The sequence below is a fragment of the Spermophilus citellus genome, assembly GCF_964194105.1.
Source record: "Spermophilus citellus genome assembly, chromosome: 8".
Lineage (NCBI taxonomy): Eukaryota > Metazoa > Chordata > Mammalia > Rodentia > Sciuridae > Spermophilus > Spermophilus citellus.
This window is the reverse complement of record NC_138189.1, coordinates 97,356,953-97,383,919: the sequence shown is the minus strand read 5'-3', so window position 1 is coordinate 97,383,919 and position 26,967 is coordinate 97,356,953. Positions and strand designations below refer to the sequence as shown.

Below are 26,967 nucleotides of genomic sequence, written 5' to 3'. Positions count from 1 at the left end.
AGATTTGTTCCAAGGTGTCCAACCAGCAAAGGAAGTCCTGAAGTGGGAATAAGCTTGGCATTTTTGGAGAACAGGGCTAAGCCTGGAGTAGATAGATCTCTCTACACAATGTTATCTGCTCTTCTTAAATACCTTTTCTGGTTTCCACTGCTACTTACTTCTTTGGCTGTTCCTTTATTGATTCTTTCTCTGTTAACTTTAACTTATAACTCACTAACTTGTAAGCAATCATTCTGTGAAGGAAACAGCAGAAGGTAGAGGAAGTCCATAGCCAACCAAGGCAAGTCAGACTAATTGATAGCACTGAAGCTTAAGCCTGTCTCAGAGCAGAGAAAGAAGTCTTTGCTTCTGATATGGGGAGTGAAGAGGCAAAGGAGTATTCAGAAACAGTGATAACTTTGATAAGTCCTGTAGTAAGAGTGACAGTCTAGTCAGGTGAAAGGGGGACAGTGAAGCAGGAACAGCATTGTTAGACACAAAAGAAGTCTGGCTTTTCATTCATGTTTCCTAGAGCTTTTTATTCATGTCCTACTGGCTAATATAATAGGCTCTCGTTTTTTTTTTTTTTTTTCCTGAATGTGTTTTGCTTTGCCACCATGAAAATGTTGACTCCTTAATTTAGGTCTTTTGACATCTATTACATATATGCCTTTTTAAAGTAATCAGGACCTCCCTGCTTCATTTTAGTTTTTTGCTATACTGGGAATTGAACTCAGTGCCTCACACATGCTAGGCAAGTGCTATATCACCAAGTTATATCTCTAGAACACTGCTTTTAGTTATAATAACATGCTCAAATGATTTTCAGTTATGCCCTTAAATGTTTTTAATTATCCCATCTACTTCATCGTATTTTTTTCCTAACAGCTTATGTCCTCCATGTTGTTTGTTTTTTGCAGTTCATTTCGGTGTACTTTGACAAATATTCCACAGACTCAGGCTTTACTGAATAAAGCTAAGCTTCCCTTAGGATTGTTGTTACATCCCTTCAGAGACCTAACGGTAAAGTGACATATTTTAAAATATTTTAAGTAATGACAAGTGCTTATGTACAAGGTATTCAAATTTTATATTTTCTTAAGAGTTTTCATCATTGTTTATTTGGAGTTAGAAATAATCATTTCTGCCAATTCAAGTCAACAAACATTTTCTGAGCAACTGCTTTGTATCATACCCTAAGCTAAGCCCTGATCACATCATTGACCTTACCCACATGAAGAAACAAATTGTTATATATAGTACTATAAATACATGTAATTAATCAAATCTATGTGATGTTTTTATTGTGAATACAGTATAAGAAGTGATCCCTCTTTGTATAGTAAAGTTTTCTATAACTGATGGAAAGTCCCAAGTGTGTTTTGAAAGATTAGTCATTTTGGAAGTAAAAGGCAGATTAAATCTTATGAGTTCTTTATTAAAGTGATTTCCAGTTAGAGAAGAGAACTACATAATTGTTCCAAATTAAGCAAATAATGGGAAAATCTGAACACTTCAGATTGTGTTGAGTTAAAATTTTTATGTATTGTTTAAGTTTCTGCAGTCCATTTTGTTTAATGCATAGCTGGCTAGATTTTTACATGTGCTTCAGGTATTTCATGCATATGTGTTGTATTTAAACTACATTTTTAAAACCTCAGAAAAAATATTAGCCAGAGACATTTTATTTTTACTTCACAAATTGCATTTCTCCCTCACACTTTTTTACTACTATGATTTTCTACCCCTCCTATTGCTACAGATTTCTTTTTCTCTCGGTTATTAAAAAACAAAAATACTTAATATCTGCCTATCTAATACTAGATGCTGGAGATTCAAAGGTCACTCACCTTCCTTGTGGACCTTACTTTTCTACTAGGATGTACAGAATGGATCAAAGTGAATAAAAAGTGAAATAATTCTATGTGATAAGTACCTTGAATTTATTCATTAAGTAAATACTATTTAATCACCTATGATTACAACCTTTATTTCTAAGCCAAGACAGTCAATTTGCTATATCCATAGATAAGAGTAGTTCTCTAAATACAGATTCCACATATGATCTTCTGGAAGTGCGTGCACTAAAATATTAACATAATATTCTCTAGGGTCATTTTTAATTTTCTCACTTTCAGTTAATTGTATTTCCTGATTTTTTTTCACACCTGATCTGTAGCTACTTATGTAATAAAAATAGCGTATATGGGCTGAATGTGCTGGTACACACCTGTATAATCCCAACTACTTGGGAGACTGAGGCAGGAGGAACACGAGGTCAAGGCTAGCCACAGCAGCATAGTGAGAGACCCAGTTTCAAAATAAAAGGGCTGGGGATATAGCTCAGTGGTAGAGTACCCCTTGGTTCAGTCCCAGGTCTGTCTTTCCCTCCCCACTTCATCCCTCTCCTCTCTCTTTCATATGCATGTACACATATGCACACAACAGTATAAGTGAAAAAATCTTAAATACAAAGATAATGTTTTTGTGTAGATTTTTAAAAATTCTGAATGAAGAATACAAAAGAAATAATAAGTTAATTCAGAGATATAGAATAAGCTATGATCTCTTAATTTATTCCCATTTTCTTAATTTCTACATTGAATATAAAGTTCCTTTCCCAAACTAAGCATAGTATTTTTTAATTTAATGTACATTGTGTTTGGATTCTTGTGGCCTCAGTTCTCATTAGGACTGCTGTCACTGTCCACCAAGCACTGCTTGCTAGCTAGTAGTACCAGGAACAGCCAGACAAAGGCCTTCTTATGTGGTATATGTTTCTTTCTCACTGTTATTTCCTGAGTCTAGCTGATGAACTGTAGCTTATATTATTTTCTTGGCCAAAGTTTTCTTGTCAGCTAGTTATTTTATCAGATTTGGTATGACTTTGTTTTCATATTAAGATTTGTGATGAGAGGAGAGAAAACTTGACAGTTGCTTATGTTGCTCAGCTCATCACTGAATGTAATAATACTCTTCAATATAAAACCATACAAAGACAGAGTTCTGGTTTCTATTCTGTGTGTGAGCAGAGCAGTGGGTGTTCTGTTTCTCCCTAGGGTGTTTTTGTTGCTACAACATTTTTATTTTGTTTTCCAGCAATTACCAGTAATAACATCAAATACCATTGTGAGGTGCCGATCTTGTCGAACATACATCAACCCCTTTGTGTCCTTCATTGATCAACGTAGATGGAAATGCAACTTGTGCTATAGAGTTAATGATGGTGAGATTCTTAAAATGTTTCTTAATATTATTCTCAACATTTTAGTCAATTCTTTCATTGCTTTAAAAACAACTTTGATGCTATTTTTTTTAAATAGAGAGAAAGAGAGAGAGAATTTTTTAATATTTATTTTCAGTTTTCAGTGGATACAACATCTTTATTTTATTTTTATGTGGTGCTGAGGATCGAACCCAGCGCCCTGTGCATGCCATATAAGTGCATTACCGCTTGAGCCACATCCCCAGACTATGATGCTATTTTTAATGGCAAGAATGTGAGCTGGGGCACCTTTACCAGTGTGTGTGGACGCTCACATGCATCATGTCTGTTGCCCCCTGTGCTCATATATTAGGTCTCCCTATGATAATCGCTTTCAAATTTGCATTTCTGATGTTTTCTATGTCATAGAATATAATAAATAAGAAACAAGTCTAAGAAACCAGTTATCTGTGTATTGGTTTCTTCACATATTTCAGAAAATATGGTTTTGGTTGTTGTTTTTATTAAAGCCAGCTTGCAGAATTTATTGTTATCATTAAATGTTCACAGAATTGTTGGCAAACATCCTCAGACAGTGATAATAAAGGTGTTTAATTCTAGGCATGTTACTGAATTCATACTGGATTCCTATCTCTTGTTTAGTTCCTGAAGAATTTATGTATAACCCCCTCACTCGATCTTATGGAGAACCTCATAAACGACCAGAAGTTCAGAATTCAACTGTGGAGTTCATTGCTTCTTCAGATTACATGGTAACTGTTCCGGGCTAAAATTAGTCATGGGACACAATTATATTGGTCATTTGATTTCTGTTAGGTAAATTTTTTAAAAAAATATTTTTAGTTGTAGATGGACGTAATACCTTTATTTTACTTATTTATTTTTATGTGGTACTGAGGATCGGAATCCAGGACCTCACACATGCTAGACAATCGCTCTACCACTGAGCTTCAATCCCAGCCCATGTTTTGTGAATTTTTGTCCAAATTTTTAATGCATAGTATTTTTTTAAATAATGGTGAAAGTTTTTACTTAAAAATTAGCAAGTTCTTCCTAAATGTTATTTGATCTCCTAGAAGAATATATTATGCCATTGAAAAACTCTATTTTTTTTTTTTTTAAGAGAGAGAGAGAGAGGAGAGAAAGAATTTTTAATATTTATTTTTTAGTTTTCGGCGGACACAACATCTTTGTTTGTATGTGGTGCTGAGGATCGAACCCGGGCCGCACGCATGCCAGGCGAGCGCGCTACCGCTTGAGCCACATCCCCAGCCCATCTAACTGTTTTTTAATTATGTTGACTCTATATCTTATTCTTCATTTTCACTTATAAAAATGATTTTTTTACCTAAGTCCTTGCTCTTCTTCTTGTAATATATTCTTGTTTTTAATATATCTATAATAACTATCTTCTAATCTTCATTGCCTGCAGAAATTCAAATTCATTGTCTGCTAATGGAGGAAGGTGAACAGGAACACTTGATAAGCAGTAAATTCCTGGTGCTTGGCCCATCTTTATTTTTGTCATTTTTATAGTCTTTTATTTTAATTTAGCCTGTGCTGACTTAGGTACAGTTCTCATGTCTATTTCCATGTAAACTTGCTTATGATTACTTTCAGCTTTTTACCTTTATAATTTAGTATGTTCTGAACTCTGTTTTCGGTTTTTAATCTAACTGAAGTGGTGAAGCAAGAAATAAATCTTTAATTTTTGTCATATGATTCATATGACCTTTGGTTGACTTGTTTTTTTTTTTAAAGACTTTACGAGTTGGTAGTGTAGTTGGTGGTAGAGCATTTGCCTAGCATGCATGAGGCCTTGGGGTCAATCCTCAGCACCTCAAAAAAAAAGACGTTATTTATCATTTTATAACTTTCCACACCAGTTATTTTTAAGCGTACTCTAAAGAGAAAATAGTATAATGAACTATTGTTTACCCATGACTGAGCTACATTTGTCAACTTTTTGCCAAATATATTTCATTTTCATCCAGCCTACCCCTTTACTTTCCCTAGAGTTTATCATGTTAAATGATAATATCAGATATCATGTCACCCATAAATACATCAGTATATATCTCAATGACAAGAGAAAGCCTTTATAAATATGTATGCACAAGGATTTCCTTTATATTTAGCACTTAACCTATGGAATTTGGCCACTACCAGGTGACCTAGTAGTTAGTACTAACAGCAGGTCTTCAGGTTATATTTTAGCCAACATTCCTTATCTGGAATACATTTAAACCATCTATTTAACCATTACAACTCTCTGATCACGCTTAATCTACAGGGAACTTTGCAAGAAGGAATGTCATTTTCATTAGCACATAAGAGCTTATAAATAGCAATCCTATTTGGGTGTTTTTTGGTATAATATACTCAATAGATATTCAGCAGTAATAGTGATTAAAAAAAGAATAGGTTGTACCCACTAAATAAACTACATTATTTTTTTTCTTTCAGCTTCGTCCTCCTCAACCTGCAGTTTACTTGTTTGTTTTAGATGTGTCTCATAATGCAGTGGAAGCTGGGTATTTGACAATTTTGTGCCAGTCACTATTAGAAAACTTAGACAAGTAAGAATATTTTTTTGCTCATAATATCGTGTCTATGTAAATATATGTAAATGTGAAGTATTTATTACTAATTTAAAGTGTTGGTTTTGTTAACCTTGTATTTTCCTATAAACTAAAAGAGTACTTCCTGTTTACCATAGAATAAGGGTCCTTCTACTTCAGTTATGATGATTTAATGACTTGGTAACCTCAATCATAAAAATTTTAATACTTAGTAAAGAATTTAGATCTTGTCTAGTTTTCCCTCTGACTTAGCTGACCTGAACACTGGTCAAATTCCGTAGAATTCCAACACAGAAAGCCTAACTTGGCCAGAGTATCAAGAATCTATATGAGACTATTATCAAACATGGCTGAACTGAAAGAACATTATGTTAAGTGATATAAGGCAGGCACTGAAAGATAAATACCACATGATTTCACTCATATTTGGAATATTTAAAAATTGATTTCATATGAGTAGGATGGTGGTTACCAGAGGCTAGGATGTCAGTGGGGTGTGGAGTTGGGATATTTTGGTCTAAAGACACAAAATTTTACTTAGAAGGAGAACATTCAAGAGATCTATCATACAGTATGCTGTCTATATTTGTAACAATATATTATATTCTTGAAAAACACTTAAGAGCAGATCTGAGACATTCTCACCACAAAAATGATATCTTTATGAGGGAATACCTATGTTAATTAACTAGGTTTAGTCAATCCACAATTTAAAATTTAAAAATAAATTTAAAAGATTTTTCAAAGAATCTAGATGAGGAGGGGGGCTGGAGTTGTGGCTCAGCAGTAGAGCGCTTACCTGGCATGTGAGGCCCTGGGTTCGATCCTCAGCACCACATGAAAATAGGTAAATAAAAACAAAGGTATTATATCCAACTATAACTAAACAAACAAAAAATTTAAAAGATAATAATCTAGATGAGAGAAATATACCTATAATTTATGCCTGAGCATGGAATTTTACTTTTTTTTTTTGTACTTTTAGATGGATAGAATGCCTTTATTTTATTTGTTTATTTGTATGTGGTGCTGAGGATTGAACCCAGTGCCTCACACATGCTAGGCAAGCACTCTGCCACTGAGCTATAGCCCCAGCCCCACATAAGCTATTTTTTATTCACTAATGAATAAAATGAGTTGAAGAAAGGGGAGGAGGGAACCGATTTTGTGCTAAATATGTTAGGAAGCCAGGACAATCCTTTTCATTTTAGCACATTAGTAAACAACCATGTTGTGGAAATAGGAACAGAGTACAGGCTAAGTAGTTTATATGTGGCTCATAATTCCTTCCTGTGTGTCTACCAATGTTAATTGTGAAGGACTTCCTCAACTAGCTTTAAAAATTATACATTTCTCTGGGAACAAAGTTCTTTGTACATTTCTTTTTCATTCCAATATCCATAAGAGATAATGATTTAAGATTGTTAATGACAGTGGTACACTACTACAGTGGTTTTTTTGTTTGTTTGTTTGTTTGGTTGGTTGGTTTTTATTTTGTTTTGTTTTATTTTTAGTATTTTTAGTTGTAGATGGACACAATACCTTTACTTAGTTATTTTATCTATTTATGTGATGCTGAGCCTCTAGTCCAGTGCCTCACACATGCGAGGCAAGTGCTCCACCACTGAGTTACAACTCCAGCCCACTACAGTATATCTTTATATATACTTTGTCAGGAGTACAGTGGGTAATTCCAAAAAGTTCTCCCCCATCTTTATTTGAACTTGGGAGTCTTTCAAAGCTACAAGTAGACACTACGGTCTGCATGTCACTAATCTTGGCCTATAAATGAAACTGACATTATTAAGATATTCAAGATTCTAAAAATTCAGATGTATTGAAAGATTTGCCTTTAGTTTGTTAATAATTTAGTTTTTATATTTTTATCATTGGTTTAAATGTTTACCTTATTTAATCACAAGTGCTTATGTCAGAAATAGCTTTAACACCAAGTAGCAAAAGACCACACTGAATAAAAATCTTTGATCTTTTTTAACAAGAAGTTTGTTTTTTTTTTTGTTTGTTTGTTCTTTTTAGATATATGTGATAGTAGAATGTATTTTGGCATACACACATGGAGTATAACTTGCCATTCTTTTTTTGAGGTGGGAGGTACCCGGGATTGAACTCAGGGGCACTTGACCACTGAGCCACATCCGTAGCCCTATTTTGTATTTTATTTAGAGACAGGGTCTCACTGAGTTGTTTAGTACCTCCCTTTTGCTGAGGCTGGCTTTGAACTTTTGATCCTCCTGCCTCAGCCTCCCGAGCCACTGGGATTACAGGTGTGTGCCACCGAACCGCGCTCAGCTAACTTCCCATTCTTGTGGTTGTACATGATGTAGAGTTACACTGGTCATGTATTCATACATGAATATAAGAAAGTTATGTCATATTCATTCTACTGTCTTTCCTATTCTCAACCCTGTAACCTTCCCTTCATTCCCCTTTGTCTAATCCAATGAACTTCTCTTCTTTGCTCCCCTCCCCCATTGTGTGTTAGATTCGCATATCAGGAAGAACATTTGGCCTTTGGTTTTTTTGTAACTGGCTTATTTCACCTAGCATGATGGTCTCTAGTTCCATTCATTTACTGTATATACACCACTTTTTTTAATCCATTCATTTGTTGAAGGGCATCTTAGCTTAGCTATTGTGAAATGAGCTGCTATAAACATTGATGGGACTGCTTCACTATAGTATGCTGATTTTAAGTCCTTTGGGTATATGCTGAGGAGTGGGATAACTGGGTCCAAATGGTGATTCCATTCTAGTAAACACCAAATTTTAATTTCTCTCAAGGGTATAATGCTTCTGGAGGTACCACAATACCAGAATTGTTCATGGAGTAATGGAACAAGCTGTCTTCCATCTCCTTGTTCTAGTAATCCACTTAACTATATTGTTCTCAGAAAAGAAAGAGCCACTGACAAAAATGAGTGACTTTATAAATTAAAAGATTACAAAACCAGAAGGATAATATTAACGATAGAAAGTGTTTTAAAGATATTTGCATTTGATTACAATGGAAAATAGAAGACTTAAGAAAATTAGAAAAGAATAATAAAGGTAATAGGACAGCAACAGTATAGTAACATAGTTTTAGAAAGGGTTCTGCAAACATCTTTGAGAAAGAAGAGTTTGATGCTGCAGCAGCTCCTGCTCAACTTCATATATTTTGATTTGGGGGGTGGATCAGCAATCTCCGAGTAACTGATAATAAATGACCCTAAATGTAAGTGACCAGAGAAATCTCAAAAGAAGTGGAAATTGGTGTTTGGCGACATCATAAATCTTGACTAGTACTGGTAAGCCAAATATGTGCCTTCTGTTCACTGGAATTCTTTTAGCCTACCTTGCAGACTGAGTAGCCTGATTGATCATCTTTAGTAGTAAGAATTCTTCTTGCTTTGAAGCACATTCTAGTTTGGCATATTATAATATTCAGAAGTATTTTAAAGCATTGCTAAAAGAATAAATTACATAACTGCAGTTAACATAGTTGGTGGTACTTATTGAAATATGCATCTATAAAATGAGGCATCCATCATGGTATTAATAAGGGAAGCTTGACAGATGATGAAATGGTAATTTACTTTTTTATTCCATGGCATTGCCTTCTGAAACAGTTCTAATAGAAAAAATTTTAATAATTAATGATAGATAAATGTTTGAATGTTCTTAACTGTGTTTTTTGTTTAAAATTTAGCACATTGAAATCTTATTTGCATTGCACTCAACCTTTTCTTGAAAAGTGTTTTTTTGTCGTTCCACCCTTAAAAGGCTTAAAAAGGATCCAGTGTTGTAATATGTGAACTGAAAAATTATGTTTTCACTTAAAAGAATATGTTTCAAAGAAAAGTTAGCAAGAAATCTTTACATTTTAAAAATAAATTCATTTTTAGTTTTGGTTTACCCTTTATTTGAATACTAATGTAGTTCAGTTTTCTGAATTATAAATTCTAATCATATAAGTGGTTTCATCTGAAAACAAAATATTTCCTCCTTACTCTTCTATTTTCTGTACGGGTTTAGATTGAGATAATTTTTCTATTGCCTATAAAATTATCCTTAGACATGGCTTACTGTTTCTCTATTTTTTTAAAAAATAAAATGTTACTGAGCATTTGTCAATTTATCTTTATCAATAATTTTATCTTTAGGCTTCCTGGAGATTCACGGACAAGAATAGGATTCATGACCTTTGACAGCACTATTCATTTCTATAATTTACAGGAAGGATTATCACAGCCTCAAATGTTGATTGTATCTGATATTGATGGTAAGCAGTCAGCAAAATTAAAGTGTTTCTAACTACAGGCTTTGAAATGGAGGCTTCTTTAACAGTACATCTTGTCATATGCTATGGAGATAATTTGGCCCATTTTGATACTTGCTTTAAAATGTTTTCTTGAAGCTGGGTACAGTGATGCATATCTATAATGCCAGCCACTCAGGAGGCTGAGGCAGGAGAATCACAAGTTTGAGGCCAGCCTCAGCATTTCAGTGAGACTTCAAGCAACTTAGCAAGATCTTATCTCAAATCAAAAAATTTTAAAAAGGCTGGGATGTGTCTTAGTGGTTAAGTGTCCCTGGGTTCAATCCCTGGTACAAAAAAAAAAAAGTTTTCTTGGAAATACTTTAAAGTTTCTTACATATTACTAAATATGTTTTTACATGTGTATATGTATGTATAGTATGTACAGAGTATATGTATTTAATAATGCATTGTTTTATGTTTTCCCTGTAGATGTTTTTCTACCTACTCCAGATAGTTTACTTGTGAATCTCTATGAAAGTAAAGAGGTGAGATTGATTGATTTTCTTAAAACATCAACTATTTTTGTCATCTCCACTGTTTACTAGATATTAATATTTGTTTACTTGATATATTAATATTAGACAATAAGCATTGGTAGGTGACACGTCTATTGACTCTTCTATAGTCCCCAGAGATGTAGTGACTCATACCGTACTCTGGAATGTTTTAAAGAAGAACATTGCCTTGCCTGCTCAGTAATTCAACGTTTAATCTTTGTTTTCCCAGCTTATAAAAGACTTATTGAATGCATTACCAAATATGTTCACCAATACAAGAGAAACACACAGTGCCCTTGGTCCTGCGCTTCAGGCTGCCTTTAAATTAATGTCTCCAACAGGTGGCCGTGTGTCTGTATTTCAGACACAGTTACCTTCCTTGGGTGCAGGGCTTCTGCAGTCCAGAGAAGATCCTAATCAAAGGTCAAGTACAAAGGTATTTTATGTTTAGTTTCTCTGTCATATCCCCTTGTGTTTTCTACCTATTACAGACTATAATTATTTGTTCTTTATTCTATTTTTCATTAGTAATGGTAATAAGCTAGCAAGAGAGTGGAACTCAAATTATTTTGTGTTGCAGTGCATTCTTCTTATTTGTTTGCAAGCCAAAAATATTTAGAAATCATTTAGTCTAATCTTTTCATTTTACAAATGAGGAAATAGATTAAAGTGTCCTGCCAGAGGTTAAATAACTAGTGGTAAAGATGTGGCATGATTTCCTGACTCCTGTGTTCTTTTCTGTTATACAAAGAAAAACTTACTAAATCTGAGTTGCTATAATTTAGCATGCTTATCCTAAAACATTTGCAATTATAAAGATAATACTTATTATTATATAAAACCTGGAAAATAGAGGAATATATAATTAACTAATAATCTCATTAACAAGATTAGCATTGTTAATACAAACAAATAAGCATAATTGGGCATCATTTATAAATACATATTATATTTTTTAGCTGGCCTTTCTCATGAATATTATTTGAGGTTCCTAAAACTCTTAAAAATATATACATCTTGGTAAATGGGAAAGTACTTAATTTAACTATTCAATGGCTGGGTGCCAAGTAATCAGACCTTCCTTTTACACTTTGTGTTGTACAATAGCACATAATACTGATTTAACAGCATTTACTCTCATCAGATTTCTTGAATTTTTAATCTAGCATTCACCACTCAATAACTGTATAAACTTGATAAAGTTATTTGGCTTTTGCCCTAGTTTTCTCATCTGTTAAAGGTAAATCATTAAAACCCTTTGAGAATTGTGTTATGTATAATATATATTTAATTTATATAAAATCTCTGGCACAGAAAGTCCCTTTTTTTTTGTCCCCACATTTTTAATGGTGTATTATAGTTGAACATAATATTGAGCTTTGTTGTTATATATTCTGCATGCACACAGTGTAACAATATAATTAGGTCAGTATCACTCCCTAGTACTTCCTCCTTCCTTCCACATCTCCCACCCTTGGACCCCATCCTCTACTGCTCTCCCTAGATTTTCACGAGATTCCGCACCCTGACCTTCCACCTTTCTTTTCCTTTTTATGACTGAATAAAACTCCATAAATATCACATTTTCTTTATCCATTCATCCACTGATGGATACTTAGGTTAGTTCCATAGTTTGCTTGTTGAGAGTTGCGGTGCTATAAACCTGAGTATTCATGTATCACTATAGTATGATGATTTTAATTCTTTAGGGATTAAATACTGAGAAGTGGTATATATAACTGGGTCATATGGTGGTTCCTTGCCTAGTTTTTTAAGAACCTCTATACTGATTTCCATAGTGGTTGTACTAATTTACAATCCCACCACCAGTGTAAATGTTTTTCCCCCCATATCACCTGCAGAATTTATTACTGTTTTTATTCGTGATGACTGCCATTCTGACTGATGTGAGATGAAATCTCATTGTAGTTTTGATTTGCATTTCCCTAATTGCTAATAATGTTGAACATTATATATATATATATATTTGTTAGCTATTTGTATCTACAGAACTTTTTATAAATATTAGCTGTTGTTATAGGAAATCTGTGCCACCTGTCTAGACCTTGTTTTTTAAAACTCATTAGTTTGGTAGTGAGGCAGCAGATGTCCTCTTCCTTAATTATAATAGATGCATACAAACATGTGCATAGTTAAAACCCTCTGACTCTTACTTTATGATCTGTTGGCTCAGGTGGTACAGCATCTTGGCCCTGCAACTGATTTTTATAAGAAACTTGCTTTGGATTGCTCAGGACAGCAAACTGCGGTGGATTTGTTCCTTTTAAGTTCACAATATTCTGATCTTGCTTCTCTAGGTAAGAATATGTTGTAATGGTTATCTATTTACCTAAACACTTTAGTATATTATTAAATCCAAACTCTTAGTAAGCTTTCTCAATATTTTGGGGGAAAGCATGTGAATTAGATAAATATGAAGATTATCAGTAAACTTTAAAGCCCCATACAAATATAAAATGCCATTAGTATTTTGTTTATATGATTCCCTTACCATTCTGCTTAACTTTATTGTATATTTTATAAATACTTTTGTTTTCTCAGATTTAAATGTTATTCTTACTTTGACAACTTAAGCTTTCTTATTATTTATATTCATAATATAGCATCTGTACTACTGTAGAAGTAGAATATTATTGCTTCTAAAGAAAATACTTTCTGTATTTCTCTCTAAAGCTTGTATGTCCAAGTATTCTGCAGGGTGCATCTATTATTATCCATCTTTCCACCATACTCACAATCCTTCACAGGCAGAAAAGTTACAAAAAGACCTAAAACGATATCTCACAAGAAAAATTGGATTTGAAGCCGTTATGAGAATAAGGTGTACTAAAGGTATGCGTATCAAATTTTGCCTTACATTACATATATCAAAATGAGTGAGCATTCATATATTGACTCCCAGTGATGATGATTGTTCATTGTAGAACTTGGTGTTTGATCCACTTGGTTATACACTGTTTTAAGTCAACATATATTTGTGAGTAGCCATTGTGCAGTTTTTTAAGATAATTTGTCTAAGTAGGTAAAAATAATGTTTTGGTTTATTTAGGAAGAACCTAAGAGAAAGTCCATATTGCAAATGATTTGAGGAGAATTAGGGGAATAGGGAAGATCTTAAATGAAATCTTTAAGGATCCTTGCCTTTATTAACACATAATTTATGTTTCATTGGCATTTTATGTGATTATTTACTGACAGAACTATGATCCCTTATTTTAAATCTAAAAGGAGTTGTATAGTAATCCTGAATTATTTAGTTTTATATATTAGGTTTATGTCTCCAGGTCACCCATGAAACATGGTAATAAGATAAGTATCAATACAAGTTAAACATACAGTCTCACTTTTATATAACCTGCATTGGATTTTTTAATTAGTATTTTAGAACCTCTGTCAGCACTCCAACCTTACTCCCTAGTTAACCTTTGATTCAAAATCAGAGGCATCTTTAACTTTAAAACAAAACTAGCTTGAGGTGAAGATACTGGTGTTACTTCGTCTTTTTATATCAGGTTTTTCTTTCTTAGGTCTTTCAATGCATACTTTCCATGGAAACTTCTTTGTGCGTTCCACTGATTTGTTATCCCTTGCCAATATCAATCCTGATGCTGGGTTTGCAGTGCAGTTGTCAATTGAAGAAAGTTTGACAGATACTTCCTTAGTGTGCTTCCAAACAGCCCTGTTATATACATCAAGCAAAGGTAATGTTATCTGAAATGTTTTCATGTTCTCTTCAGTAGATTGGAGGATGGGGGGGAGATGAATTCAAACTGTGAAGTAGTAGAATTTGCATTAATCCAGTATATGTTCTATTATTTTCTCTCCTTTTTTTAACTCTCCTTTTGAATCTTCAGATAATACATTTTTTTTTTTTAATTTGTGGAAAACTTGTAGGATCCTATATGTTTCTCATAAGCACCTCATGCTAAATCCAATTATGCCATCCTTTGTATTGTTTTGCCCCATAAAATGAACTATGTAGTAATTAAGGCCTTTGTTTGTTATTTGACAATCTGCATTTTCTGATATTTTATTTTATTTGTATAATTTGTTGATTTGTCTATTTATTTTTGGTATCAGGTATTGAACCCAAGGGTGCTTAATCACTGAGTGACATCCCCAACCCTTTCCCCCCCCCCCTCTCATTTTTTATTTTGAGACAGAGTCTTGCTAGTTTGCTGAGGCTGGTCTTGAACTTAAGTTCCTTCTACCTCAACCTTCCAAATTACTGGGATTACAGGCATGTGCCACCACACCCAGCTTGTATTGGGAATAATTTAGCATGAGTGACATTAAAATAAAATCAGGCCTAATGTTCAACTCTGTGCAACATGTAGTATAATGTTCATGATCTACAGACTTAGAGAGTCTTTTAATTTTCTGTAAAACACATTTTTACATTTCAGAATCCTATTGGTAATTTAATATAGCCAAACCAGTATTTGAATAAGATTTTGACCTGTTTGCCTTATTTCTTTCTTAACTTAATGTATTATACAATGACAGTTATTCTCCATTTTCTCTAGGTGAACGCAGAATTAGAGTGCATACACTTTGTTTGCCAGTGGTAAGTTCGCTAGCAGATGTATATGCAGGAGTAGATGTACAAGCTGCCATCTGCCTCCTAGCAAACATGGGTGAGTAGAAAGGGGAGGAGCAGGCAAAATATAGTTTTGTATTCTAAAAACTGGAACTGAGGGTTTTTTTTTTTTAAGCTTTGTACTCTCTCATTTAAAAAGTATGTATTTTGCATTTTCATTTACTTGCAAGAAGAGTAAGACTGTTCTTTAAAAACCTAAATGCCATTCAGCTAATGAATGTGTGAATAAACTGATACATCTTTACAATGGAGTATAGCTCGGTATGAAAGGTAATGAACTATCATTACTTGGACTAATAACATGATGATTCTCAGAGACATTATGTTGAGGGAAAGAAGCTAGTCTCAAAAGACCACATCCATATAATTGTATTTACGTGACATTCAAAAACGGAAAATTATCTAGTGGAGAATAGATCAATAGTTACTAGGACTGGGGACAGGGAGAAGGTTTTACTGCAAAGGTGCCTATAGGGAGATATTTTTAGGGTGATAGAACTCTTGTATATTTTATTGTGGTAGTGGTTATATGGCTATGCATTTGACACATAACCACCATAGAACTATAGTCAAAAATAAATTTTACTGTTAGTGAATTTTAAAAATCCATTAGGGAATTAATATACTACTGAGTGTTTGAACAAAAATTTTCCTTATTTATAAATTTAGACATAAAAAGAGCCTTGCTATTTTCCATATAGTCCTGGAGAAAACAGTGGTTACTCACTTGAGAAAAATTATAATAGAATTAATTATAATAGCACTAAAAGAGTCCCTTCTTTATGTAGTTCTGGGGATTAAACTCAGGCCTTGTGCATGCTGGCAAGTACTCTACCACTGAACTATATAGGCTCAGCCTGGGGTCACAATTTTTTTTTGGAATATTTGTTTTTTAGTTGTAGTCGGACACAATACCTTTATCTTATTTATTTTTTTATGTGGTACTGAGGATCAAACCCAGGGCCTCGCACATGCTAGGCGAGTATTCCACTGCTGAGCCACAACCCCATACCTATCCCTGGGATCACAATTTTTAAAGAGTCATTTTACATGTAGATTTTTAATTATTTATACCATAATTGATTGCTTTTCATTCTATTTTATTTTTTTAAGTATTTGGGCACAGTTTTAGATTATTTTAATTTAATAGATTATTTTAATAAAATATTTTCTTAGAGGAAAAAGTTTCACATTGATATTTGTCTCTTTAATGTCTATATGAAAACCCAAATTCAGTTGGCCCTCTTTTTTTTTTTTAATTGGTTGATCTGAAATGTTTTGCAAAGATCATTAGAGATCACTAGAGATGACTTACAGTATGAAATTTGTATTGGTTGTATAGGGAAAAAAATGGTGTTTTTAACATGTGCTTTCCATTTGAGTAATGGAAACATCTTAAAAGGAACATATGTTCTCTAATATCAATAATGTTTAAGTGTTTTTAGATTTAAAAGATTAAACACAGTCTAAAAGTATCTAGACTTGTTCTGATTATCAGATTTACTCAGCTTTTAATTCAGAAAAAAATGTGTAACGAGGAGATGCTTAAAATGAGAAAACAGATGAAATGCATTTTGTTTGTTTCTTAAATAATGCATAAATACTTTATCTTTTGTAGTGTTTCTTGGAAACTAATGGAATCTAATGATTAAACACCTTTTCTTTTGGGTTGCTTTATAGCTGTGGATCGATCAGTTTCATCAAGTCTGTCAGATGCAAGAGATGCCTTAGTGAATGCTGTAGTGGATTCACTGTCTGCTTATGGCTCTACTGTCTCAAATTTGCAGCACTCTGCATTGATAGCACCTGGCTCCCTCAAGTTGTTTCCTCTCTATGTTTTAGCCCTTCTCAAACAGGTAGCTCTGTATATGTTGTTGTATTTAATGAAGTTTTTAAAAATTCTCAGATACATATGTAAATAGATGAAGTCTAGGTGGTTATAATCTTTTAATACTTAGAGGGTGATGTACTTGAGCATTGGAAGTGTTTCGAAAAAAATAGGGGAAAAATCAAAGGAAAATGAAGGCAGACAAATACAGTATGATTCTTGTGAAACCATATTCTCTTTCTTTAATATGTGTGAATAGTTTGAAGAATGAAGTGGTCATAGCCAACTCTTAGGAAAGGATCTAATATTTATTGAACATCTTTCCATTGACTCAATCACTGTAATAGGTACTGTGTACACATCATTTTTTTAACCCTCACAGGATGACAGTATAGGAAAGAGAAGCTAAGTAATTCATTTATATACCTATTAAGTGTCAGAGCTGTCTGATTTGAAAACATACTTCTTCCATTGTCTGTAGTATATTTTTCTTTAGTATCTGTCCACTACCTTTATGTATTCCTTAAAAACCTGTCTTTTTTCTTGTAGAAAGCATTTAGAACTGGTACAAGCACACGCCTGGATGATCGTGTGTATGCCATGTGTCAGATAAAGTCTCAGCCTCTTGTTCATCTAATGAAAATGATTCATCCCAACCTATATAGAATAGACAGATTGACAGATGAGGTATGCATCTTAGTGCATTTGAAATTGGTAAATTTGAGTATATTTGAGAGTCTATTTTATTGCTAAGATGATAATATATTATTGCAGTTTCTTCCATTTCTTTTTTTCCTATGGTAATAATACATTAAGGGATGGGGTTGTGGCTCAGTGGTAGAGCTCTTGTCTCACATGCATGAAGCACTGGGTTTGGTCTTCAGCACAACATAAATAAATAAAATAAAGGTATTATGTCCATCTACAACTTAAAAAAAAGTCTTTAAAAAAAATAATAATACATTAAATAAGGGACACTAGCTGTGGACCTGAATAGGACTCTCAGGTGTGAATATGGAGTTTTCAAAAGTATAGGAAATAACTTATTATTACAAAGCAAAGTTATATAATGGATATTTCTATTTATATATTGTAGACATTGGCAGTTTCTGATATGATCAGATTGTGGTATTGATTATGTAGTAAACTAAATCTAGTATCCAACAATAATTTTAATGTGGAAATGTGTAGACTCTTTCTTCTTCCTTGTGTTGAAACTATAGTCTTTGGAATTAGTATTCATCCTACAATAATACTATGTTACTAAACAAATGTAAAGAAGTAGTTTGCTGTGCAGTCCTGTCAACAACCGTACTATTAATACATCTTGATCCCAAAAGGAGAGTAAACAGGACAAATCATTTTATTTATTTTACATTTTTACTTTTTAAATTTGAATACATTGGGGTGTATTAATTCTATAGCCAAAGTGGTATTGATATGATCAATATTTTTGCATCCTAAAAAATTCTCAAGTGGGCCCTGGCACGGTGGTGCACATCTGTAATCCCAGCGGCTTGTGAGGCGAAGGCAGGAAGATCATGAGTTCAAAGCCAGCCTCAGCAATTTAGAGAAATGCTAAGCAACTAAACGAGACCCTGCCTCTAATTAAAAAAACAAAAAAAATACAAAATAGGGCTAGGGATGTAGCTCAATGGTTGAGTGCCCCTGAGTTCAATCCCTGATACCCAAAGACAAAAAAAAAAATTTAAAAAAATTCTCAAGTGTCATATTTTAGTATTTCCTATAGAGTTTGTGGCCATTAGTTCCCACACTTTGTTGATAGTATTATTAACTCATTCACATTCTTCCTTTTCTTTTCAGGGTGCCATACATGTTAATGACAGGGTGGTACCTCAGCCACCTCTTCAAAAATTGTCTGCAGAGAAGCTTACAAGAGAAGGTGCTTTCCTTATGGACTGTGGCTCTGTAAGCATCTTTTACTTACAAAAATTCTCACTGTTTCTATTGGTAAAGGAGGAAACTTTTACCAGGGTCTAGTTCTGTTATCACAGAGCAAGCAGTGAAAGGGAGATCTGGAGATATGATATAATAAATTGTCGACTGAGACAAGAATCAACTTACTTTAGACCTTTCGAGTTGGACATTATATTATTATCATAGATTAATAAGTTTTATTATCATGGATTATGTGTACTTGGTAAAGAAGAGTAGAGAGATGAATTCTTGTTTTCAAGGACTTTACTATAAGAATCATAAAATTCAAAGGAACTCAAGAATTTATCTAGTTCAACTTACATCCATTATCAGAAATCCTGTTAATGATTAAGAGTCCAGCAGAGGAGCTGGGGTTGTGGCCCAGCGGTAGAGAACTCGTCTCGCTCTCGTGACCCCGAGTTCGGTCCTCAGCACCACATAAAAATAAATAAGTGAAATAAAGGTATTGTATCCAACCACAATTAAAAAATAAATATTTAAAAAAAAAGAGTCCAGCAGAGGTAACCATACAGTGGTAATGCTAAAGGATGTAGAATGGTCAGTGAAGCTTCAAAATAGTATCTTACAAGCAAGAAAAGGGTTTGGATACCCACCGAAGAGGGGGAAAATTCTGGGGTTGAAATACAGAGATAGTAATTGAAATAGTGGATGGAAGTATTCATAATAAGTTATCCTGATTAAAATGTTACATTCCTCCCAGGGAAATAAGTGAGGAAGCAGGTAAAATATATTTTCTGAGAAATCTTAAAATTTAGGCAAAGGAGATAAGAACTAGGTTCCTATTCTTGGATATAGATTTTCAATGTGCCAATTACAGATTTCTGTCTTTTATGTCTGTTTCTACTGTATTTGAGATTGTATATTTGACCTCTTATACACCATAGTTTTGAGAGAATTAACTATGATGGATTTTAAACTATTAGGGAGTTTTAATATTTTGCTTTTTTTTTTTTTAAGGTTTTTTACATTTGGATTGGAAAAGGCTGTGACAATAACTTCATTGAGGATGTGCTTGGGTATCCTAATTTTGCATCAATACCACAGAAAATGGTCAGTGAGTGGGTAACTTTTTGTTTTTAACTTTTAAAATTTTTTTTTGTTATTTTGGAACATTTCCATCAACACCCGCCAAGTCCCCCTTGGCCCCCCCCCCCCAAATTTTAACTTCTTATTCTCCATTCCCCTTCTCCCCAGGCAACTATGAATCTCTCTTCCATTTGTGGATTTGCCTGGTTTGAATATTTTAAAGAAGTAGAATCACATAATAGGTGGTTTTTTGTGTTTGGTTTCTTTTACTTCTTTTACTTTCTTTTACATATTCAAGATGCATCCATGTGCTGACATGTATTAAATTAATACCTAATTCTTTTTTATGACTGAAAAATATCAATTGTTGGCCATTTTGGTTGTTTCTGTTTGGGGGCTTTTGTGAATAGCCCTACCATGAATGTTTGTGCACATTTTTTGTGTGTGGACATGTTTTCTGTGCTCGGTTATATATCTAAGAGTGAAATTGCTGGGTTATCTGATAACTTTCATGTTTAACTTTATGAAGAACTGCCACACTATTTCCCAACACATTTAAACTTTAAGTTATTTTGCTAGTAATAAACAAATATTTTTAAGTAGTCTTTACTGAATATATATGTTAACAAATACCAAGGAAATGTGATGCTGAAAGCAATTCTATGTATTAATTTTAATTACCTTAGTCATGTTTATGTAATTAACTAAAAGGAAGGTCTACCTTATTCTTGGATGTTATATATATGTGTGTGTCATTTTTGCTCAGATTAACATAAATTCATGGTAATAGTTGTCGCAATCCATTGTTTATTGATTTTATTTGTTTATTTTGACAAGTTAATCTCAGACTCATTTCTAAGATTCAGCAAGTGAGAATAGTTGGAAACATTTGAAAAGGAATAATAATGTCAGCAGAAAAGGAACCATGAAAAATAAAAATGCTACTAAATAAATGGGAAGCCTTATTCTCAAGCTGTAGTTATTTAAACACTGTCATACTGGCACAATAAGCACATCAGTGGAACGTAGTGTAGTGGATCAGAAATGGATCTCATTCATGAAAATGTGGTAAGATTGCATTTAAAACTACTGTGGAAAAAATGGAATATTGCAAAAATAATCTTGAGACCACTGAATAATGTTAAAATGGACAAGGCCTTTGTAAGCCAGTGATCTGAAAGATTAATGAAAAGTTTCTATTTGGTAATTTTAAAGTAAAGCCAAAAGACAATAAAATTGTATGATTATCTATAACTCAAGACTAAACAGGGCTAACTTCTCTAGTATGAAAAGTGCTTAAGAAATGATTCCCACTCCTACCAAAAAAAAAAAGAAAAGAAAAATGGGTAAAAGATTTGAACAAACAATTCTCAGGGGGGAAACATTATTGTAATGATCATATGAAACAACATTCAACCTCATTGTAATTAAGAAAAACAAAATAAAATAATAACAGCATTTCTTTTACCACATCGACAAAAGATTTTTAAACCTTATTGGAGAGCCATTTGACAATATCTGTTTTTTTTTGTTTTGTTTTTTCGTTTTGGTACTGAGGATTGAACTCAGGGGCACTGGACCAGGGAGCCACATCCCCAGCCCTATTTGGTATTTTATTTAGAGACAGGGTCTCACTGAGTTGCTTAGCACCTCGCCATTGCTGAGGCTGGCTTTGAACTCACGATCCTCCTGTCTCAGCTTCCCCAGCTGCTGGAATTACAGGCATGCACTAGTGCCTGTAAAATTATCTGTTAAAATTAAAATCACATACTGTATGACACAGTAAATTATTTTACTCCTAAAAATATATCCCATAGATATATTTATAGAAATATGTGTATGTACACACATTCTGTTTCATTAAATAAGTAATATCTATGTATTTATTAAAGAATATGTATTTATGAAAGAATAATCTGGGCTGGGGCCATAGTTCAGAGGTAAAGCGCTCACCTAGCATGTGTGAGGCCCTACGTTCGATCCTCAGCACCACATAAAAATAAACAAAGTTATTGTATCCATCTACAACTAGAAAAAAATTACAAAAACAAAAAATCTGAAGAGACTAGAATGCATAATATGATCCATTTGTAGTAGTAGTAGCTATAAACACTTAGAAAATATCTGGAAATTTTTACATCAAAGTGGAATTTTTTTTGCTTTTTTTAATTTTGACATTACAAATTTAATTAACCTAACTTTTTAATTTAAATTTTATTAAATACTATTATTTAGCTTACTATTAAGTTGGCTTTGTAAAAGAAAAATCTGTGTGTGTGTGTGTGTGTGTGTGTGTGTGTGTAAAAATCATTAAAGGAATTTGGAACTTAGTGGAAGTCCCCTTCATTTGAATGTTTCCATTAGAAGAAACAGTGCAACATACTACTATTCACATACCAATTGTGGTGTTTTTTTTTGTTTGTTCTAATTAGTTTTACATGACAGAGTGCATTTTGACACATTGTACACAAATGGAGCACAACTTCTCATTCTTCTGGCTGTACATGGTGCAGAGTCACATCTATAGTGTCATACCAATTATGCTTTATATATAAACTTATCTGGTTATTCAGGTTAAAATGTCATTTTTTAACTTATCCAGAAAAATATAAACAGATTTTTCAGCAATTTAAATTTTATCTATGTGGCTACTATTATTGGACTGGAGATAAGACTATAGGTAGTTTAGGTAGTTTAGATTAGTGGTAGTGGAAATCGTGATTTAATTCTAATACTGCTAAAGTCTATGAGAAAGGAAATAATTTCCTAATTATATTTCTTTTACCAGACACATCTTCCAGAGCTAGACACACTTTCATCAGAACGGACCAGATCCTTTATAACTTGGCTTAAAGATGGCAGACCGTTAAGTGCAGTCCTTCATGTGGTAAAGTAAGTACTTCTATAATTTAATAAGAAGCTGTCTTTTCCAGTGTGACCTTTGAAATTACTTGTCCTTAACGCAGCTTTAATATCAAAATATATTCTAGTGGTAGAGTGTTGTTACCTGATTAATAACATTTCCCAAAAGTCCTCATGTATTAGTGCTTCCTTAAATATATAATTATTCTTTTATATTATATATTTTTAGATAAATGCTTTTTTCTCTCTGTCAGAGATGAGAGTCCTGCCAAAACAGAATTTTTTCAACATTTGATTGAAGACCGGACAGAAGCTGCATTCTCTTACTATGAATTTTTGCTTCATGTACAGCAGCAAATATGTAAGTGAAGGAAAATAAAATTGAATAAGAAGAAAAAGATCCATAACTGAGGTAAAGCATAATCTGTCACAGAAGCACATAGGAAATTTGAAGTGAAAGCATTTGTTGTTATAAGAGACAATGCACAGCCCTCTGAGGTTTTGGCAAAACGTAAATGGGAAGAAGGAACTTGGCAGATTTTCTTCAGCATAAATTAATGGTAATGATGATGCTGTTTCAACAAGTATATTTTGAATTGGTTTCTACACATTTCCAGTAGTGCAGCAGTTCAGTGCTCTCTTCATTGCAAGCTGGCAAATTTACGTAGCTGTGTGGAATGTCATAATGTAAAATTAGATGAATTTTTTTTCTTATAATTAATATAACATTTCTGGACTTGAACTCTGTCAAGAGATGCCAAAAGGCAGTGGTACCGTGTTATTTGTTTATATGAATTACTTTTTAACAAGGAATGATTCGTACTCATTAAATGAATTCAACATTTTCCCTGTAAAGACAATAGAGTTTCAGTACACAAACTATAGAAAATATATATATATATATATATATATATATATATATATAATGTACATAAATGTTACATTTGTAAAGAAAATGTAAAAATGTAACTACAGAATATGAATTGCTTAAACTGTGCTGCATTGTTGGATGACAGCTCTTTTTGTCACAGTTGGAGAATGAGGTTGACTAATGCATATTATGAATTGAGTCCACAGAAACACAAACTCTTTGTAATTCTGTTAAATCTTTTATGTGGATTTATTTATGATCAGCCTACTAATTAAAAATATTTTGCTTGACAATTGGTTTGGTGGTTTTTTTTGTTTTTTGTTTGTTTGTTTTTGTTTTTTGTGGGGTTTTTTGCTTTTATTTTTGTTTTGATGTGTGTTGTTTCTGTTTTTGTTTTTGTTTTAACATCTAGGATATACTAAATTTAATTATTGGGGGAAATGCAGCAATACTGCTTTTCAATTAGGAATACATGTGAATCAGTAAATTTTCATTACTTTGTGGACATTTCCAAGTACTAACTTTTCGTTTGTATTCTTAAAAACAAATGGTGCTACTTCCAAAATACATTCAATTGCAAAGTATAAATCTCAAATTGTCTTTGTCATTTAAATTAAGCATTTTTTCATGCATATTTATAACAAAATTTTAATAACATGACTGTCCTTTTTATTTAATTGACTTGATTACTGTCTGGAACTTAGAGAGTGATTTTACTTGGATTAAGAAATCTCTTGAGGGGCTGGGGTAGTGGCTCAGCGGTAGAACGCTCGCCTAGCACGTGCGAGGCCCTGGGTTCGATTCTCAGCACCACATAAAAATCAACAAATAAAATAAATGTATAAAAAAAATTATTAAAAAAAAAAAAGAAATCTCTTGAGCTAGGGATGTATCTTAATGGTAGAATGCTTGCCTAATATGTGTAAGGCCCTGGGTTTAATCTCCAGCACCTAGTAAAAAGAAGAAATTTCTGATCTACGTCAGCTTATTTATGAGGAAACTGTTAATGGTCCATTAGCTTAAAGAATAGAATTTTATTTTGTTCACTGCAAACATCCCTGTGATGAACTTTGAAAGGAAAAAAGGCACTCGTGTTTTGGTGAGTGATCTTTACTGGTTTTGTGTATCCCTTTGCTGTAGATAAAAATAAAAGTACTCTTACATTCCCTGATGGAAATGAGCAGTTAAATGACTCATCCTAAATGATATAACATACTAAATAGTGACAGAGGCAACAATAAATGCCAAGTATTCTCCCCACCCAGTGATACGCCCCCCCACCCCCACCCCTCCCCAGGACTGTACTTGTCCCCATACCATGCTGTCTCCAGCAAGAATCTTATTAAACTGCAGTAGAAACTGCAGTACCCCCAAGGACAAATAAATGCTTTTATATTACAACAAAAACTACAGTATTTCTACTTTAAGAAAAACAAATATTTTGCCTTTGGATATTCTGTCATTCATTGAATAATTTAAAAGCACTTAATACTTGTCAGATACCATTCCAAGCACAAAACAGAATCCTTACTTCCATGATGCTAATGCTCTGGTGCTGGAATGTGGAAGGCTGAGAGAGAAAAAATTCTATATAATTTGTCAAGTGCAATGAATATTGTGAAGAAAAATAAATCTGGGTAAAGGGATTGAGAATACAATTTTTCACAGTAACAGAGAAGTCCCTTATGAAAAGAGCGGAGCAAAGACCTCAAGTCCTGTGAATATTTGGAAGACGAGGTTAAGAAGGAGGACTTTATGGCAGATGAATGTGGAAGTTGTCTTCAGATTACTCCCATTTTCTCTGTGAAAGACACTGCAGAGTTATTAGCAAATAAATAGGAATGTTAGTGATTTCATGAATTAGTCTGTAATAATAGTGAGATATTGGCTAGTGGTGTTAAGTAGGATTGTCAGACAATACTGCAGGCCCATCCTGGGATGAACTTAAAGCATTGCGTGTCTCTTCCCTTCAGCTACATTCAGTGCTTGGTGGAAAGTTGGATTTAATCAGGGTTGGTATAAGAAACAAGTCAGGGCTTTGAGAAAGAGAGTGTCTTAAAGGAACACAAACTAGAGAAAATAGGTAATAGAGAAAAATCAGTGAGCCCAGTGGTTTGGAGGTTCTGCTGAGGTCAAAAACTTATTAGAGTACGGATAACAGAATGAATAAGCTGTAAAGAAAAGAAATAGTAGTCAGATATGGGCCACTTGGAATTGAGATTGCAGGGGAAGGTTAAATATTGGCAATAAGACGTAGAGAATGTCCATGGGAGTGAGTATTGACGCTCTTAAAGATAACTAGAAGGGAAGAGGGCAGACATGGAGCCCAGGGTTTTAAATGAATTCTCTATTTGATTATTACAATTGTGCCCCAAAATGTCAGAAGTAGTGGTGATATGGGGACTGTAATGATTGTACTAAGGAGTGGCAAGGCATATGATGTGGCAGGATAGCATAAGCATGAAGGACCTAGGGAGAAAAAGGAGCAAGAATAATCCAGAAGCCTACAGACAAGCAATAAAGAGATACCTTCTTGAGATTTGGGATCAAAAATAGCCACTCCTGAAGCTAGAGTTGTAGCTCAGTGGTAGAGTGCTTTCCTAGCATGTGTGAGGCACTAAGTTCAATCATCACCACCACCTAAATATAAGTAAAGGCATTGTGTCCATCTATAACTAAGAAAAAATTTAAAAAAAAAATAGCCACTCTTTGAAAGGTTTGCAAGGAATAGTGTCCTGAGAGAACAGTCAGGTTTCAGTCAACTTGTAGAGACTGACAAACCAGGGTATAGGCATGATTAAATCAATCCTGAAGAAAGATGATAAGCTATTCCTATTACCCCTTAATGGGAGAAGTGTCTAGGCCAGTTGCTTCGTGAGCCATACAAATATTGGGTGAGAGGAAAGGGTATGCTTGCCAGGAGTCCTCTTTTCAATTAGTTGACACTTCATTTAAAACTGGTTCTTTCTGAGTGTTGGTGCTGGGAATGAAAACAGAATTTCCTCCCCAAATCTGATATTCAACACCTGGGAAATGGCTTGACCATATATACATACTGTATTTTAGAAGAGTTTCTATGTATTATGTGTATGTAGTAAGTACTATTTGATGGCTATTATGGATATGACTCTATTGCAGGAAACTCATGAAGTCAGGAAATGCACAGCTGAACAAAGTGTTACATTAAGGAAACCA

At 33.5% G+C, this 26,967-nt stretch overlaps 1 protein-coding gene across 6 annotated transcripts in view; it reads left to right on the top strand.

The window, feature by feature from the left end:
- Nucleotides 1-23,814, top strand: part of SEC24B (SEC24 homolog B, COPII coat complex component) — an 86,533-nt gene extending 62,719 nt beyond the window's left edge. For 5 of the 6 annotated variants that reach the window (XM_081304644.1, XM_081304643.1, XM_081304646.1 and 2 more), the window contains 17 exons: nucleotides 900-1,002; nucleotides 3,079-3,205; nucleotides 3,848-3,957; nucleotides 5,672-5,784; nucleotides 9,951-10,069; nucleotides 10,538-10,593; nucleotides 10,835-11,041; nucleotides 12,800-12,923; nucleotides 13,300-13,458; nucleotides 14,154-14,327; nucleotides 15,153-15,263; nucleotides 16,907-17,082; nucleotides 17,604-17,741; nucleotides 18,879-18,983; nucleotides 19,971-20,063; nucleotides 22,828-22,931; nucleotides 23,156-23,814. In XM_081304644.1, coding sequence (XP_081160770.1) covers nucleotides 900-1,002; nucleotides 3,079-3,205; nucleotides 3,848-3,957; nucleotides 5,672-5,784; nucleotides 9,951-10,069; nucleotides 10,538-10,593; nucleotides 10,835-11,041; nucleotides 12,800-12,923; nucleotides 13,300-13,458; nucleotides 14,154-14,327; nucleotides 15,153-15,263; nucleotides 16,907-17,082; nucleotides 17,604-17,741; nucleotides 18,879-18,983; nucleotides 19,971-20,063; nucleotides 22,828-22,931; nucleotides 23,156-23,270 — 2,134 coding nt within the window. In that variant the 3' untranslated portion in view covers nucleotides 23,271-23,814. Of the gene's footprint in view, nucleotides 1-899; nucleotides 1,003-3,078; nucleotides 3,206-3,847; nucleotides 3,958-5,671; nucleotides 5,785-9,950; nucleotides 10,070-10,537; nucleotides 10,594-10,834; nucleotides 11,042-12,799; nucleotides 12,924-13,299; nucleotides 13,459-14,153; nucleotides 14,328-15,152; nucleotides 15,264-16,906; nucleotides 17,083-17,603; nucleotides 17,742-18,878; nucleotides 18,986-19,970; nucleotides 20,064-22,827; nucleotides 22,932-23,155 lie in introns of those variants that run through there. The other variant, XR_014023341.1, reaches the window with a different exon arrangement.
- Nucleotides 23,815-26,967: the final 3,153 nt, after the last annotated feature.